We start from the raw sequence: 15275 nt of genomic DNA on the forward strand, positions 1-15275 counted from the left end.
TGTTCCCCACATCCCGCCTCAGTTACATGACTCACAGACATTTCTAACACATTCGCACTCTTTCATGGTTTACACTAGACGCAGACAGCTGGGGTAAACTGATTCCATCCCGGGAGTATGGGGTGGTGGCAGCAAGGGCTATGCAGCCACCCCTTTAAATTAACCATTCCAAATCTGACTGTAGGAATGCTGACCCTGTGAAAACTGCGGCACAAGGCATGCGTAAAAGAAAGAAAAAGGAAGACTAACTCCAATACACCTTAAAATTGTCTAAAGCTTTTCCTAAATCTTGTATCACTGGTGACATCATCCAGTTAAAATTCAATAACTTCAATGGCAAGTTTTGTACAAATAACTTTAAGAGACACAACAGCACTGTATTTTACAAATAGCTGGACAAAGAGAAATTGTACAAGACAGTCACTTTTGGATAATGATTTATTTACTTTTGTGCTACTCACTTTGGTGTGATGGAAGCAAGAGATTCTTCATCCAGCCATTGGACTAAATGCATGATATCATGTGGATCATGAGGTGGTGGGTAAATTTTTTCATCTAGCACCTCTTGTTCACAGTGGCAGAATGCTGTTGATAAATGAACTATTACCTGTTAGAGGGAAAAGAGAGTCATATATTACATTTTAATACAGTGTCTTTGGTGAATTATTTGGATTTAAACAAGTACTTAAGTTACACTAAGATCGAATAACTGTTGGTTGGTTTGGGGAAGGAGACCAGACAGCGTTGTCTTCGGTCTCATCGGATTAGGGAAGGAAGTCGGCCGTGCCCTTTCAGAGGAACCATCACGGCATTTGCCTGGAGTGATTTAGGGAAATCACGGAAAACCTAAATCAGGATGGCCGGACGCGGGATTGAACCATCGAATAACTGTAATTACACTAAAATTAGGTGATTTTTGGTATCAATGACTTCAGAGGAAAAAAAGGAATAAGACACTGAAAATACAGCCCCTGAAAATTAAGAGCATGTGATTTAATTCTAGAAACTCATGCACAAGAAAGTATTAATCTGTGTAGGGATTAAAAATGTAATAAAAAGTTGTCTTGTTTGCAGCACATTTTTCTTTTGCATACATATGACTTTGACCAGTTAATTCAACTTTGGAGGAGTCATTTCATTTCATTTATTTCATCCACTGGATTCATTACATGCTTAAATACTGTACTGAATATAGGATAAGTCAAATTTGAGAAAGAAGAAGAAGATGAAGAAGAAGCATTTATTTTGCCACAAAATAGTATAAACAGGTGATAGTAAAGTAGAAAACATAAAAAAAAGATACAGAACGCAAACAACTGTAACATGCATAATGGCAGACAAAAATGTTCTTCATTTTTTCCAACTTAGCAGATTTGCACACGCATTCTGGCAACTGGTTAATGTGCTCAGTATGGTATGTGACTACCTCTGGCAGCAATCAGGCCAAACAACAATGGGGCATGTTGTAAATGATGTCATCAGTCTCATGCTGAGGTACTAAAGTCCATTCTTCCTGCAGAGCTACTCGCAGTCTTGGAGAGTGGTTGGTGGATGCTGATGTGATGCAAGCTGTCTCCCTTGTGCATACCAGACATTTTCTATGGGATTCAAATTGGAAGAGTGAGCAGGCCATGCCATTCATGGGGTATTTTCCATTTCCAAGAAAACATCAACCACCTGTGCTCTATGATTTTGAGCATTAACATCCATCAATACAATGCCTGGACCCAAAGCACTTTGCAACAACCACAAATGAGGTCTCAAGATCTCCTCATGATACCTGACAGCAATTAAACCTTGCTGATTCACCCACAAAACTTCATGAAGAGGAGTTTGAGTGGTAAACATAATCCCTGTCCACATGATTAGGGATCCTCCTTAATCATGGTCTCTTTCCACAATGTTTTGATCCCGAAATTATGCTCCACATTCCCTCCAGATGCGAATCTATTGTGAATCTCTCTCCAAACTAAATTGGGACTATCTATGAAAACAATATTGTCCCACTGTTCGACTGCCCAGGTGGCATGTTGATGACTCCATTCTAGACGTTTCCTACTATGAAGATGCATCAGAGGTAGACAAACAGCATGTCTCCAATAATAAAGGCCACTCTACCAAAGCCTTCTGCACACTGCCTTGATACAACATGTCCAGTGGATGCTGTGAGCTCACATGGCAGTTGCCCTGCAGTACTAAGATGGTGATGTCATACCAATGGAGCCAAATAACGGTCTTCTCTTCTGAAGTCACATGTGGTCAGCCCTGCCCTGGTCTTTGGGATACAGCTTTAGTCTCTATAAACTGTTGCCACATCTGAGAAACAACAGAATGATTCACATTAAGCCATAGGACCAAATCAGTTTGTTACTGTCCTACTTCCTTTCTTTCTATGGCCCTCCACCACAGAGAGTATGGTATGCATCTTCTCTGTGCCATACTGCACCATACTGTGACTGTGTACACAGGTATTGTAGTTGTGGGGCTACCCAGCAAACACTGCCATGTTTCATAGGTGCCCTGACATCATCATTGGCATGGTTGTCCATTGGCCGGAATGCCATTTTCCGTGTAGAACATGATCGTATGGAATCTGGTTGACAGTTTGCATGATGTTATAGTGAATTAGATATATAGTGGGGAAATATCAGTTTGTTGCTTTAATTTTGGAAATCAGTGTATGTAATGAATATGGTCTTGGCAAAACATTAAAGAAGAAGGGCTGCAAAGTCAAGATTATTGCCACGCTTTTAGAAGCATTATAAATGTGACAAACTCAAAAAGCAAAACAGGAAATGTGAAAATAAAAGAAACAACAAGCTAGTATTAGTTACTGTGAGGCCTACTAGGACCTGTGGAAACAAATGTGATAGCTTCTATGAAAACTGCAGGAAAATCACTAAGAGTGGTAATGTATGTGTAAACTGTGAGACAAGCTTTCACTTTCGATGTGCAAAGGTATACTGCTCATAGAAACAAAACAAGAACTTTACAAATATGTGGAAGTGTAATATGTGTATTGATATCATAAATAGGCCCACAAGTATTCCACTAACAAACAGTTTAAAGTGTTTAGTGATGACAGTGCCTTTGTAGATCATACTAAATATATGCAAATACTGCAAGTTCCAGAAGCTCTTGTTGGAAGCACTACTACTTGTAAACCTCAGTGTGACATTCAAATTCCACATGGTGCTGTTCCTGCACCTCAAAATACCCACCAATATGATTCAGACTGTAATCACTTGAGGGAGCTTGTGATTCTTGCTGACAGTCACAGGCATGAGATCACTTCTCGTGTAACTGAAATGCAGAAACTGTGAGGGCAGCAGGTTTCATCAAACCTGGTGCATCTCTACCTCACATAAGGAAACATATTCATTCAGAGGGAATTAGTCACTCGTTGAAGGATTTCATTATACTGTCTGGTGGCTCAAATGATGTGTACAGGAATGAAACATTAGTAGCATTCCAAGAACTAACAGAGTACTTGCTGTATCTGGGACAGACAAATGTCATGTATGTAAACATTCCACACTAGTACAACTTATCACCATGGTTATGTGTGAACAGGGAGATTAGAATTGCAAATAAACAGTTCTCAAATATAAGAAAACATTTTTCAAGTGTTAATGTTCTGGATATCAGAGGCATTGGTCAAAGGTTTCATGCTTCACATGGCCTTCATTTAATTGACTTTGAAAAAATTAGTAATGCAAAAAGTAGTCAAAACAATAAAAGCTATGCAATCATTATATGTCAAATGCAAAAAATGCTGTATCACCTTCTACCACGTCTTCTGGTAACTTTGGTGGTCAAAATAAATGTAAGAAGACTTCATAATGAAAAGGTGGTTGCCAATCACCATACAGTGGAGATGCTGAGTCACAAAAAGGCACAGCAAGAAGACTGTTGGAAAGTTACAGTGGAGATGCTGAGTCACAGAAAGACACAGCTTTTGGCCAACAAGGCCTTTTTCAAAAATACAAAACGTAGACACTCACACATACTCATGCAAATACAACTCACACATACGACTACAGTCTATGGCAGCTAGAGCCAGACTGCAAGCAGCACTGCATTGTGAGAGAAACAACTGGGTGGGGGTAAGGAGGAGGCTGGGGCAGGGAGGGGGAAGGATAGCAGGGTAGGGGTGGGGACAGTAAAGTGATGCTGACTGCGTGCAGGGACCAGGTGGAGAGTAGGGCAGCTAAGTGCAGTCGGGAGGTTAGATGGAGGGTGGGGAGTAGGGGGGTGGGGGGCAGGTAGCGAAAAAGAGGAGAGAGTAAAAAGACTGGGTGTGTCAGTGGAATAGAGGGCTGTGTAGTGCTCGAATGACAACAGGGCAGGAGCTAGATGGATGAGGACAATGACTAACAAAAGTTGAGGCCAGGAGGGTTAAGAGAATGAAGGATATACAGCAGAGAGAGTTCCCACCTGTGCAATTCAGAAAAGCTGGTGTTGGGGGGAGAATCCAGATGGCACAGGCTGTGAAACAGCCATTTAAATGAAGGACACCATGTTGAGCAGCATGCTCAGCAACAGGGTGGCCCAGTTGTTTCTTGGCCAAAGTGTGTCAGTGGCCATTCATGCAGACATACAGCTTGTTGGTTGTTGTGCCCACATAGAATGCAACACGGTGATTGCAGCTTAGCTTGTAGATCACTTGACTGGTTTCACAGGTACCCTGGCTTTTAATGGGATAGGCGACGTTAGTGACTGGACTGGAGTGGGTGGTGATGGGAGGAAGTATGGGACAGATCTTGCATCTATATCTGTTACAGGGATATGAGCCATGAGGCAAGGGGTTGGAGGCAGGGGTTGTGTAGGGATGGACAAGGATATTGTTTGGGTTATTTGGGCAGCAGAATACCACTGTGGGAGGGGTGAGAAGGATAGTGGGTTGGACATTTTTCATTTCAGGGTATGATGAGAGGTAGTCGAAACCCTGACAGAGAATGTAGTTCAGTTGCTCCAGTCCTAGGTGGTACTGAGTCACGAGGGGAGTGCTCCTCTGTGGGTGGATGGTGGGACTTTGGGAGGTGTTAGGTAAGTGAAGAGATAAAGCACAGGAGATCTCTTCAGAATGAGATTTTCACTCTGCAGCAGAGTGTGCGCTGATATGAAACTTCCTGGCAGATTAAAACTGTGTGCCGGACCGAGACTCGAAATCGGGACCTTTGCCTTTTGTGGGCAAGTGCTCTACCACTTGCCCGCGAAAGGCAAAGGTCCCGAGTTCGAGTCTCGGTCCGGCACACAGTTTTAATCTGCCAGGAAGTTTCACAGGAGATCTGATTTTGTACAAGGTTGGGAGGGTAGCTACAATCTGTAAAGGTCTGAGTGAGACTCTTGGTATAGTTTAAAAGGGATTGCTCATCACTACAGACACACAGCCATGGTTCGCTAGGCTGTATGGAAAGGACTTCTTGGTATGGAATGCTTGGCACCTGTCAAAGAGGAAGTATTGCTGGTGGTTGGTAGATTTGATATGGACAGAGATATTGATATAGCCATCTTCGAGGTGGAGGTCAACATCGAGGAAGGTGGCTTGATGGATTGAATAGGACCAGGTGAAGCAAATGGGGGAGAAGGTGTTGAGGTTCTGGAGGAATGTGGATAGGGTGTCCACACCCTTGATCCAGATCATAAAGATATCATCAATGAATCTGAACCAGGTGATAGGTTTGGGATCCTGGATGTTGGAAGGGTTCCTTTAGGTGGCCCATGAGTGGCTTGGCATAGGATGGAGCCATGCAGGTGCCCATAGCCGTATCCTGGATTTATTTGTAGGTAATGTCTTCAAAGGAGAAGTAATTGTGGGTGAGGATATAGTTGATCATGGTGACTAGAAAGGAGGTGGTTCATTTGTAATCTGTCGGGCATTGGGAAAGGTGTGTTCAATAGCAGTGAAGCCATGGGCATTAGGGATGTTAGTGTAAAGGGAGGTGGTACCAATAGTGACAAGCAGGGCACCGTGTGGTAAAGGAACAGGAACTGAGGAGAGTTGATGCCAGGTAATCCTTGCTGTTAAAAACCACAGTGGTGGGTGGATTGTGGATCTTTCTATGGATGTAAGGTCAGTTTAAACATTGAGGGATTTGGGAAATGACGGTGAGGCAGCATTCAAAGTTAGGAAACCTTGGAAAGTTAACAGGAAGTGATTTGGGAGCAGTGGCGGTGGATCACAGTTGGATGGAGGAGTTACCTATGTCAGGCAGGGTTTAACATTCGTCTTTGGTTGAGTTGGATTGGTAGAGTTGGTGGCGAAAAAGCGTTTCCATTGTAGGGACTGAGAGAAGTAAAGAAGGTCTTTAACAAGTCATGCACTATTGAATGGGGGGTGGGGCAAAAAGTGAGTCTACATCTACATCTACATCTATATTTATACACCGCAAGCCACCCAACAGTGTGTGGTGGAGGGTTCTTTATGTGCCACTGTCATTACCTCCCTTTCCTGTTCCAGTCGCGTATGGTTCGCGCGAAGAACGACTGCCGGAAAGCCTCGGTGCGCACTCGGATCTCTCTAATTTTACATTTGTGATCTCCTCGGGAGGTATAAGTAGGGCAATATATTCAATACCTCATCCAGAAATGCACCCTCTTGAAACCTGGACAGCAAGCTACACCACAATGCAGAGCGCCTCTCTTGAAGAGTCTGCCACTTGAGTTTGCTAAACATCTCTGTAACACTATCACACTTACCAAATAATCCTGTGATGAAATGCACCACTCATCTTTGGATCTTCTCTATCTCGTATGTCAACCCCACCTGGTACAGATCCCAAACTGATGAGCAATACTCAATTATAGGCCGAACGAGTGTTTTGTAAGCCACCTCCTTTGTTGATGGACTATATTTTCTAAGGACTCCCCGAATGAATCTCAACTTGGCACCCACCTTACCAACAATTAATTTTATATGATCATTCCACTTCAAATCGTTCTGTACACATACTCCCAGATATGTTACAGAAGTAACCCCTACCAGTGTTTGTTCCGCTATCATATAGTCATACAATAAAGGATCCTTCTTTCTATGTATTTGCAATACATTACATTTGTCTATGTTAAGGGTCAGTTACCACTCCCTGCACCAAGTGCCTATCCACTGCAGATCTTCCTGCGTTTCGCTACAATTTTCTAATGCTGCAACTTCTCTGTATACTACAGCATCATCCGTGAAAAGCCGCATGGAACTTCCGACACTATCTACTAGGTCATTTATATATGTTGTGAAAAGCAATGGCCCCATAACACTCCCCTGTGGCACGCCAGAGGTTACTTTAACGTCTGTAGATGTCTCTCCATTGAGAACAACACACTGCGTTCTGTTTGCTAAAATCTCTTCAATTCAGCCACCCAGCTGGTCTGACATTCAGTAGGCTCTTACTTTGTTTATCAGGCGACAGTGTGGAACTGTATCGAACGCCTTCCGGAAGTCAAGGAAAATGGCATCTACCTGGGAGCCTATATCTAATATTTTCTGGGTTTCATGAACAAATAAAGCGAGTTGGGTCTCACCCGATCACTGTTTCCAGAATCCATGTTGATTCCTACAGAGTAGATTCTGGGTTTCCAGAAATGACATGATACTCAAGCAAAAAACATGTTCTAAAATTCTACAACAGATCGATGTCAGACATATAGGCCTATAGTTTTGCACATCTGCTCGATGACCCTTCTTGAAAACTGGAACTACTTGTGCCCTTTTCCAGTCATTTGGAACCTTCCGTTCCTCTAGAGACTTGCAGTACATGGCTGTTAGAAGGGGGGCAAGTTCTTTCGTGTACTCTGTGTAGAATCGAACTGGTATCCTGTCATGTCCACTGGACTTTCCTCAGTTGAGTGATTTCAGTTGCTTTTCTATTCCTTGGACACTTATTTTGATGTCAGCCATTTTTTCATTTGTGCAAGGATTTAGAGAAGGAACTGAAGTGCGGTCTTCCTCTGTGAAACAGCTTTGGAAAAAGGTTTTTAGTATTTCTGCTTTAAGCATGTCATCCTCTGTTTCAATGCCATTATCATCCCAGAGTGTCTGGATATGCTGTTTCAATCCACTTACTGATTTAACATAAGACCAGAACTTCCTAGGATTTTCTGCCAAGTCGGTACATAGAATTTTACTTTCAAAGTCACTGAACACTTCATGTGTAGCCATCCTTACGCTAACTTTGACATCATTTAGCTTCTGTTTTGTCTGAGAGGTTTTGGCCGCATTTAAATTTGGAGTGAAGCTCTGTTTGCTTTCGCAGTAGTTCCCTAAATTTGTTGTTGAACCATGGTGGGTTTTTCCCATCCCTCACAGTTTTACTCGGCACATACCTGTCTAATATGCATTTTACAATTGCTTGAACTTTTTCCATAAACACTCAACATTTTCAGTGTTGGAACAGAAATTTTCGTTTTGATCTGTTACTTAGTCTGAAATCTGCCTCCTATTACTCTTGCTAAACAGATAAACCTTCCTCCCTTTTTTTATATTCCTATTTATTTCCATATTCAGGGATGCTGCAACGGCCTTATTATCACTGATTTCTTGTTCTGCACTTGTTGTTGTTGTTGTGGTCTTCAGTCCTGAGACTGGTTTGATGCAGCTCTCCATGCTGCTCTATCCTGTGCAAGCTTTTTCATCTCCCAGTACCTACTGCAACCTACATCCTTCTGAATCTGCTTAGTGTATTCATCTCTTGGTCTCCCTCTACGATTTTTACCCTCCACGCTGCCCTCCAATACTAAATTGGTGATCCCTTGATGCCTCAGAACATGTCCTACCAACCGATCCCTTCTTCTGGTCAAGTTGTGCCACAAACTTCTCTTCTCCCCAATCCTATTCAATACCTCCTCATTAGTTATGTGATCTACCCACCTTACTTACAGAATCAAAAAGTTCAGGCCTGTTTGTTATCAGTAGGTCCAAGATGTTATCTCCATGAGTCAGTTCTCTATTTAATTGCTCGAGGTAATTTTGGATAGTGCACTCAGTATAATGTCCCTCGATGTTCTGTCCCTACCACCTGTCCTAAACATCTGAGTGTCCCAGTCTATATCTAGTAAATTGAAATTTCCACCTAAGACTATAACATGCTGAGGAAATTTATGTGAAATGTATTCCAGATTTTCTCTCAGTTGTTCTGCCACTAATGCTGCTGAGTCGGGAGGTCAGTAAAAGGAGCCAATTATTGACCTAGCTTGGTTGCTGAGTATAGCCTCCACCCATAATTATTCACAGGAACTATCCACTTCTATTTCACTACAGGATAAACTACTACTAACCGTGACAAACATGCCACCACCGGTTGCATGCAGTCTATCCTTTCTAAACACCGTCTGTGCCTTTGTAAAAATTTCAGAAGAATTTATCTGTGGCTTCAGCCAGCTTTCCGTACCTATAATGATTTCAGCTTCGGTGCTTTCTATCAGCGCTTGAAGTTCCGGTACTTTACCAATGCAGCTTCGACAGTTTACAATTACAATACCAATTGCTGCTTGGTCCCCGCATGTCCTGACTTTGCCCCACACCCTTTGAGGCTGTTGCCCTTTCTGTGCCTGCTCGCGGCCATCTAATCTATAAAACCATCCAGTCCATGCGACACAACCCCTGCTACCTGTGTAGCTGCCTGCTGTGTGCAGTGGACTCCTGACCTATCCAGCGGAACCCGAAACCCCACCACCCTGTGGCGCAAGTCGAAGAATCTGCTGCCCACATGGTTGCAGAACCGTCTCAGCCTCTGATTCAGACCCTCCACTCGGCTCTGTTCCAAAGGTCCGCAGTAAGTCCTGTCGACAATGCTGCTGATGGTGAGCTCTGCTTTCGTCCTGCTAGCGAGACTGGCAGTCTTCACCAAATCAAATAGCCGCTGGAAACCAGAGAGGATTTCCTCTGATCCATAGTGACACACATCATTGGTGCTGGTGCCGACATGAGCGACCACCTGCAGATGGGTGCACCCTGTACCCTTCATGGCATCTGAAAGGACCCTTTCCACATCTGGAATGACTGCCCCCGGTATGCACACAGAGCGCACATTGGTTTTCTTCCGCTCCCTTGCAGCCATATCCTTAAGGGGACCCATTACGTGCCTGACATTGCAGCTCCCAACTACCAGTAAGCCTACCCTCTGCAACCGCCCGGATCTTGCAGACTGAGGGGCAACCTCTGGTACACGACTAGCAGCCATGTCCAGCCAAAAATCAGTATCACCCGGAGACTGAGCCTGAAACCGGTTCGTCAGACAAACTGAAGAGGCATTCTGTTCAGCCCTCTGGAATGTCTTTTGCCCCCTGCCACACCTCAAGACGACCTCCCACTCTACCATGGGTGAGGGGTCAGCATCAATGTGGGCAGTATCACGGGCAGCCAAGGCCGTAGTCCAGTCAGGAGATGCATGGAACGAGCTGGCCCTCCCCAACAAATCCCCATCCGGACCCCCACAGTGACGCCCATTAGCAACAGCCTCAAGCTGTGTGACCGAAGCCAACACTGCCTGAAGCTGGGAGCAAAGGGATGTCAACTCAGCCCGCATCCAAACACAGCAATCCTTTTGAAAGAACTGATATCTCTTTGGGATTAAGCCATTTGAAGGAAAGGTTCATTACTGTGTTTCAGGTCTGTTTAGGCTCTGGATTCTGTGCGGTGGTGGGAGGGAGTTTTGGAAGGTGGGATAAATGTAGTAGGTCTGTAAGACAGGGTTTGTCAGCTATGAGGGGCTGTGGAAGAGGTTTGGAGGTTGATGTTGATGTGGTGTACAGTGGTGGTCCAAGGCAGGAGTAGGAAGTGAGCAAGTTGGAGAGTTTTTGGAGGTGGCATTGTGCATGTTGCTCTAGTTCCTTGACAGCAAGAGCTTCAATGTGTGTTATGGAATCCAGGAATTTGGGATTGCATAGCAGGAGAATTTTACAGATGGAGAGAAGGTATTGCAAGGAGGTTTGGGCCTGACCAATATGGTTTTCCAGGACTATAGTGGTGAAGGTTGGATTGGTAGAATCTGACAGATGTTGGTCATTGGGGCAGGAAGGGTGGCGGCCAGAGATGGGTAATGCTAAGGCCTTTTGGGGGGGGATTCCATTAGCCAAGCAACAATGCAGCGGCCTGCCCTTGCCCCTGCTACATGTCCTCTTGTGTTGAGCTACAACTACTCTTCTGCCATGACATAATTTCATTTGCACTCAAATTATGTCTGTTACAGACATCTGTAAATGTAATGTAAGCTTTGTCCACAGGCACATCAGCACCAACCAGTTGCTGTGTCAGCCTCCGCAAATACCTTCATTGGATGTGGTTTTGGGGGTGGGGTTTCAAAACACTTCTCTCCCAGCTGTTCAAAGTGGAGCAGCTACCACTCAGTAAATTAGCCCCTCAACTGGCATCACAAGATTGAGTACAGCCTCTTCTTGTCCTCCCACCACGGAAAATATCCTGACAATACCGGGAAACGAACCTGAGTCCTCCAGATGGCAGTCAACCACACTGACCACTCAGTTACAGAGGAGAACTAACTGTAAGACATCTGTACATTTGTTAATTGAAAAAAAAAAAAGAATATACCCACCAACTACACTCACTCCAGTTGTGTTTCTTCAAGACTGATTCACAGAGCTGTCTCTTGAGGCTTTTGTAAGTGTTTAGAATAGCTTCTCACAAGGTGACAACAAAGTGGTATTGTACATTATCAGGAAGTAGAGAATTATTCTCCAGTATCACTGAAAGATCAAACTGAAGCTTTTTCCTTGTAAAAAAAGCAACACCTCAATGCTAGACGAGTGCATTATGAAGTTACACATATAAGACTTAATTTTTGAAGTATAAGACTGAATGCTTAGACTAACTTTTCATTGTCCCACTAAGATAAATTTATTTCCACAGTGTATGTGCGTTATTAATCTAAGAAAGCTATGTTATAGAATATTTTCTCTGCGTTCCTAGCACTTGATGCTCATTGGAGACATCTCATGAAGTAAGTTTCATTTTATTTGTAAGTATGCAAAATCTTTTTAATTTGTATATTGGGTGAATGTCAACAAAACCTGCAGGGACAGATTTCTGACTTGAAATGGAGGAAAAAAGATCCTATGAACATGTGTCTGGAAATGTTCAGTGCCATGGAAGATGGAGCTGACGAATGAAAGTTCCTCTGACCATATGCTGAGTGTTCCTCATGTGCTGCAAAGTGTGTGACAGACACAGCATATTGTAAGCAGCCGAATGATGGTGTTTGTGTATGGTCAAGCAGATGGAAATGGTCATGAGGCAGAACCCGGTCCTCCAAATCTGGTGTATGCACAGTCTGCCACCTCTCTGCATGTTCGTCTCTCTGACAGGATCCATGATCACAAAAATGTCCAAAAAGAGCTTGAAATATTATGTTATGTAGTTGGTATCTGTGAGGGTGGTTATTTTGACATAGCCATGCTGCCTCTTGATCGTTTTCATGAGATTGGCCTTACACAAACACCATCTCATCTTGTTCCCAACATGATTATTGGATCATTCACACAAGGAACATGTCACATGGCCAGAGGAACTTTTATCTGTAAACATGATATATCATTGCAACAATACATTTCCAGACACATGTTCCTATGGATCTTTTTTCTTCTGTTTCCACTCAGGAATCCATCCTTGCAGTTTGTTGGTTTTTATTAATGTTCAGCCTGTGTAGAACTTGTAAGTAGGTAAGTAAGTAAGTAAGTAAATACTTTCTACTCCGATACGAAAAAATATGTTTGGATTAGTTTGTTTCTGTGTATTCTCTGCAATTTTAGTGCTAAATTTGGGCAAAAATTTAATAGTGCAGATAGATTGCTAGTAATGATTATTTGACACTTGTTGAGTAGATAGGGAGGCAGCCTAGCACAAATAATTTATCCAAGGAGGTAGTGCTCTATGTTCATCAAGGCCGGCAACTATTTCTTAGTGACCACAGGTAGAGCACATGTTCATTCCAACATTTTTACTTTGAATCCCTACTTTTTTTATTGCTTTTTTCCTACCACATTTAAATTGAAATGCTATAGCAAAGAGAAATAATGATGCAGGTTTCAAAAATAAAATCTGTGCAGTAGAGATTGCCTTATCAATTTTAAATGTGACAGAAATCAGTTGCATGATAGAGAGAAGGTGGATGTAAAAATGCAAGCGTTTTGACAAAAATATAAGGTACAAATGGAAAAAAGCAGGTGCACCAGCACACAAACTGGGACCAAGACATAAGGGCATAGAATTACACTGTTTAGCATTTGCTGATGACATGGCACTGATCACACAAGACATTACCGATGCACAGACACAGCTAGAATTATTACAAGAACAGGCAGCTAAAATAGGATTACAAATTTCATTTGAAAAAACAAAATTTATGACTGACGTCAAAGATGCACCTTCTGATCTCAAAATTGGTAATAATTACATCTCTCGAGTAAAAGAATTTAAATATTTAGGTGAATGGATTGCAGAAAATTGTAATGAAAAGAAATCTGTCAGATCAAGAGTCCAGAAAATGGAGACGGCATTTCAGTTAACAAAAAACATTTACAACAAAAAGAGTCCCTCGTGGAACTGCAAAATATGACACTACACAACAGTAATTAGACCCGAAGCTCCCTACGCATCTGAGACACTAAACCTTCAACACAGAACACTAAAAGAGGAATTAGAAGTGAAAGAACGTAAGATAATGAGGAAAATCCTAGGACCAAGAACTAAAGATGGGGTACATTATCCAAAACCCAATGCAGAAATATATAAAAATATCTCCAAAATAACAGACACAATGCGCATAAGAAGAATCCAATTCATGGGGCACTTAGAAAGAATGGACTCAAACAGGTTAATGCACAAAATCCATACATTTTTAAAGAACAAAACTACAAGACTGAACTGGTACAAACAGACGGAAAAAGACCTGAGAGAATCAGGGTCTCCAAATCTACATGATAGAAATGAAATCAGAAAAATCACAAACACACGGGGTTTTGAGGAAGAAGAGAGAAAAACTAACTGACATACATGGTCTACGCAATGAAAGCTAGCCCATTTGTTGTTTATGAAGGAATACTGGGCGAAAAGGAAGGCCAACAAATGTTGATTACGCGTGGTCCTAAGTGATCCATCCGCGAAGAAGAAAGAAGAATAAGGTACAATTATTTGGTGACAGCCCCCAAGCAGTATTTTGAATCTGCTCTCAGTGAAGTAAAACTTAGGGCAAATTTCTAAACTTTAACAGTGAGTGCTACAGTCTCACAAAAAATGACTGTCTCATTCTGCTAGGATGTAAAGAAAAAGGAGGCTAATGACTTCATGAAGAAACTGATCACAGTGCTGCAGTTTTTAAATTTTTCCAATGTTATTGTAACAACTTTGCCATTCATGTATGGCCTCCTTGATTGGTTATGCATTAACAGAGAAATTATGCAAAGTAATAACAAACTAAAATACTTTTGAGCTAAATTTGTGAATGTAAAGTTGTTAGACTTTGGTAGCTATGGAAGGAGCTGTTTCACCAGGCATGGTATGCATCTGAATTAACACAGTAAAAGGGTGGTTGTAACTAATGTAAACCAGGATGCAGAGTTAATACTCTCAAAAAAAATAAAAAAATAAAAAAAAATTTTAAAAAAATCAAGCCCGTAATTTTGCTATTTTGCTGGGGAAAAAAAGTATAATCAAGCCCGTAATTTTGCTGGGTGCTCCTTTATAGGGAAATTGTTGAGTCCTGCTGGATTTGGCCCAAAAACAACAAAAAATTGTGGGTACAGAACAGAAAACAAAGTACAAAACTCAAACCACATGCATCAGTAGCACTGTAAATATGACTAAAACACTGCAGTACGCAAAACAAAATCATTACAGCATTTACAGCAACTAGAAAAGACAAGCACCATACTAGTAAGTGATCCTCATAGTTCTGAAATATAAAAATTAACACCTGCATATTAACAGTCTGTAAAATGTAAACCTCTGGTATTCCAATACTGGCTGGAAAAAAAGTGTAGTGTGCTTATGGCAAAAGAACATTGCCTATCATATGGACAATTAGAATTAAGTATCTAAATGGCAACGAATTAATTATAAATTACTGTAGAAAAAATATGAAACATAGTGGTGTGTGTGTGTGTTGTGTGTGTGTGTGTGTGTGTGTGTGTGTGTGTGTGTGTGTGTGTGTGTGTGTGTGTGTGTGTGTGTCTACATTAATAAGACACATAAACTAAATTATGAAATTACAGATGAAAGTATGCTTGGTGTAGAGTCCAGTTCTGAATTTCCAGCTGTGCTGTTT

The 15275-nt window shown here is 42.1% G+C and overlaps 1 protein-coding gene across 1 annotated transcript in view; it reads right to left on the reverse strand.

Annotated features, from left to right (window-relative positions):
• The window catches only part of LOC126474477 (putative fatty acyl-CoA reductase CG5065), a 203239-nt gene that overhangs the window by 140250 nt on the left and 47714 nt on the right, over positions 1–15275 (reverse strand). Inside the window, exon 3 of the mRNA XM_050101949.1 lies at positions 462–607. Coding sequence (XP_049957906.1) covers positions 462–607 — 146 coding nt within the window. The remainder of the gene's footprint in view (positions 1–461; positions 608–15275) is intronic.

This window comes from Schistocerca serialis, chromosome 4, assembly GCF_023864345.2.
Source record: "Schistocerca serialis cubense isolate TAMUIC-IGC-003099 chromosome 4, iqSchSeri2.2, whole genome shotgun sequence".
NCBI lineage: Eukaryota > Metazoa > Arthropoda > Insecta > Orthoptera > Acrididae > Schistocerca > Schistocerca serialis.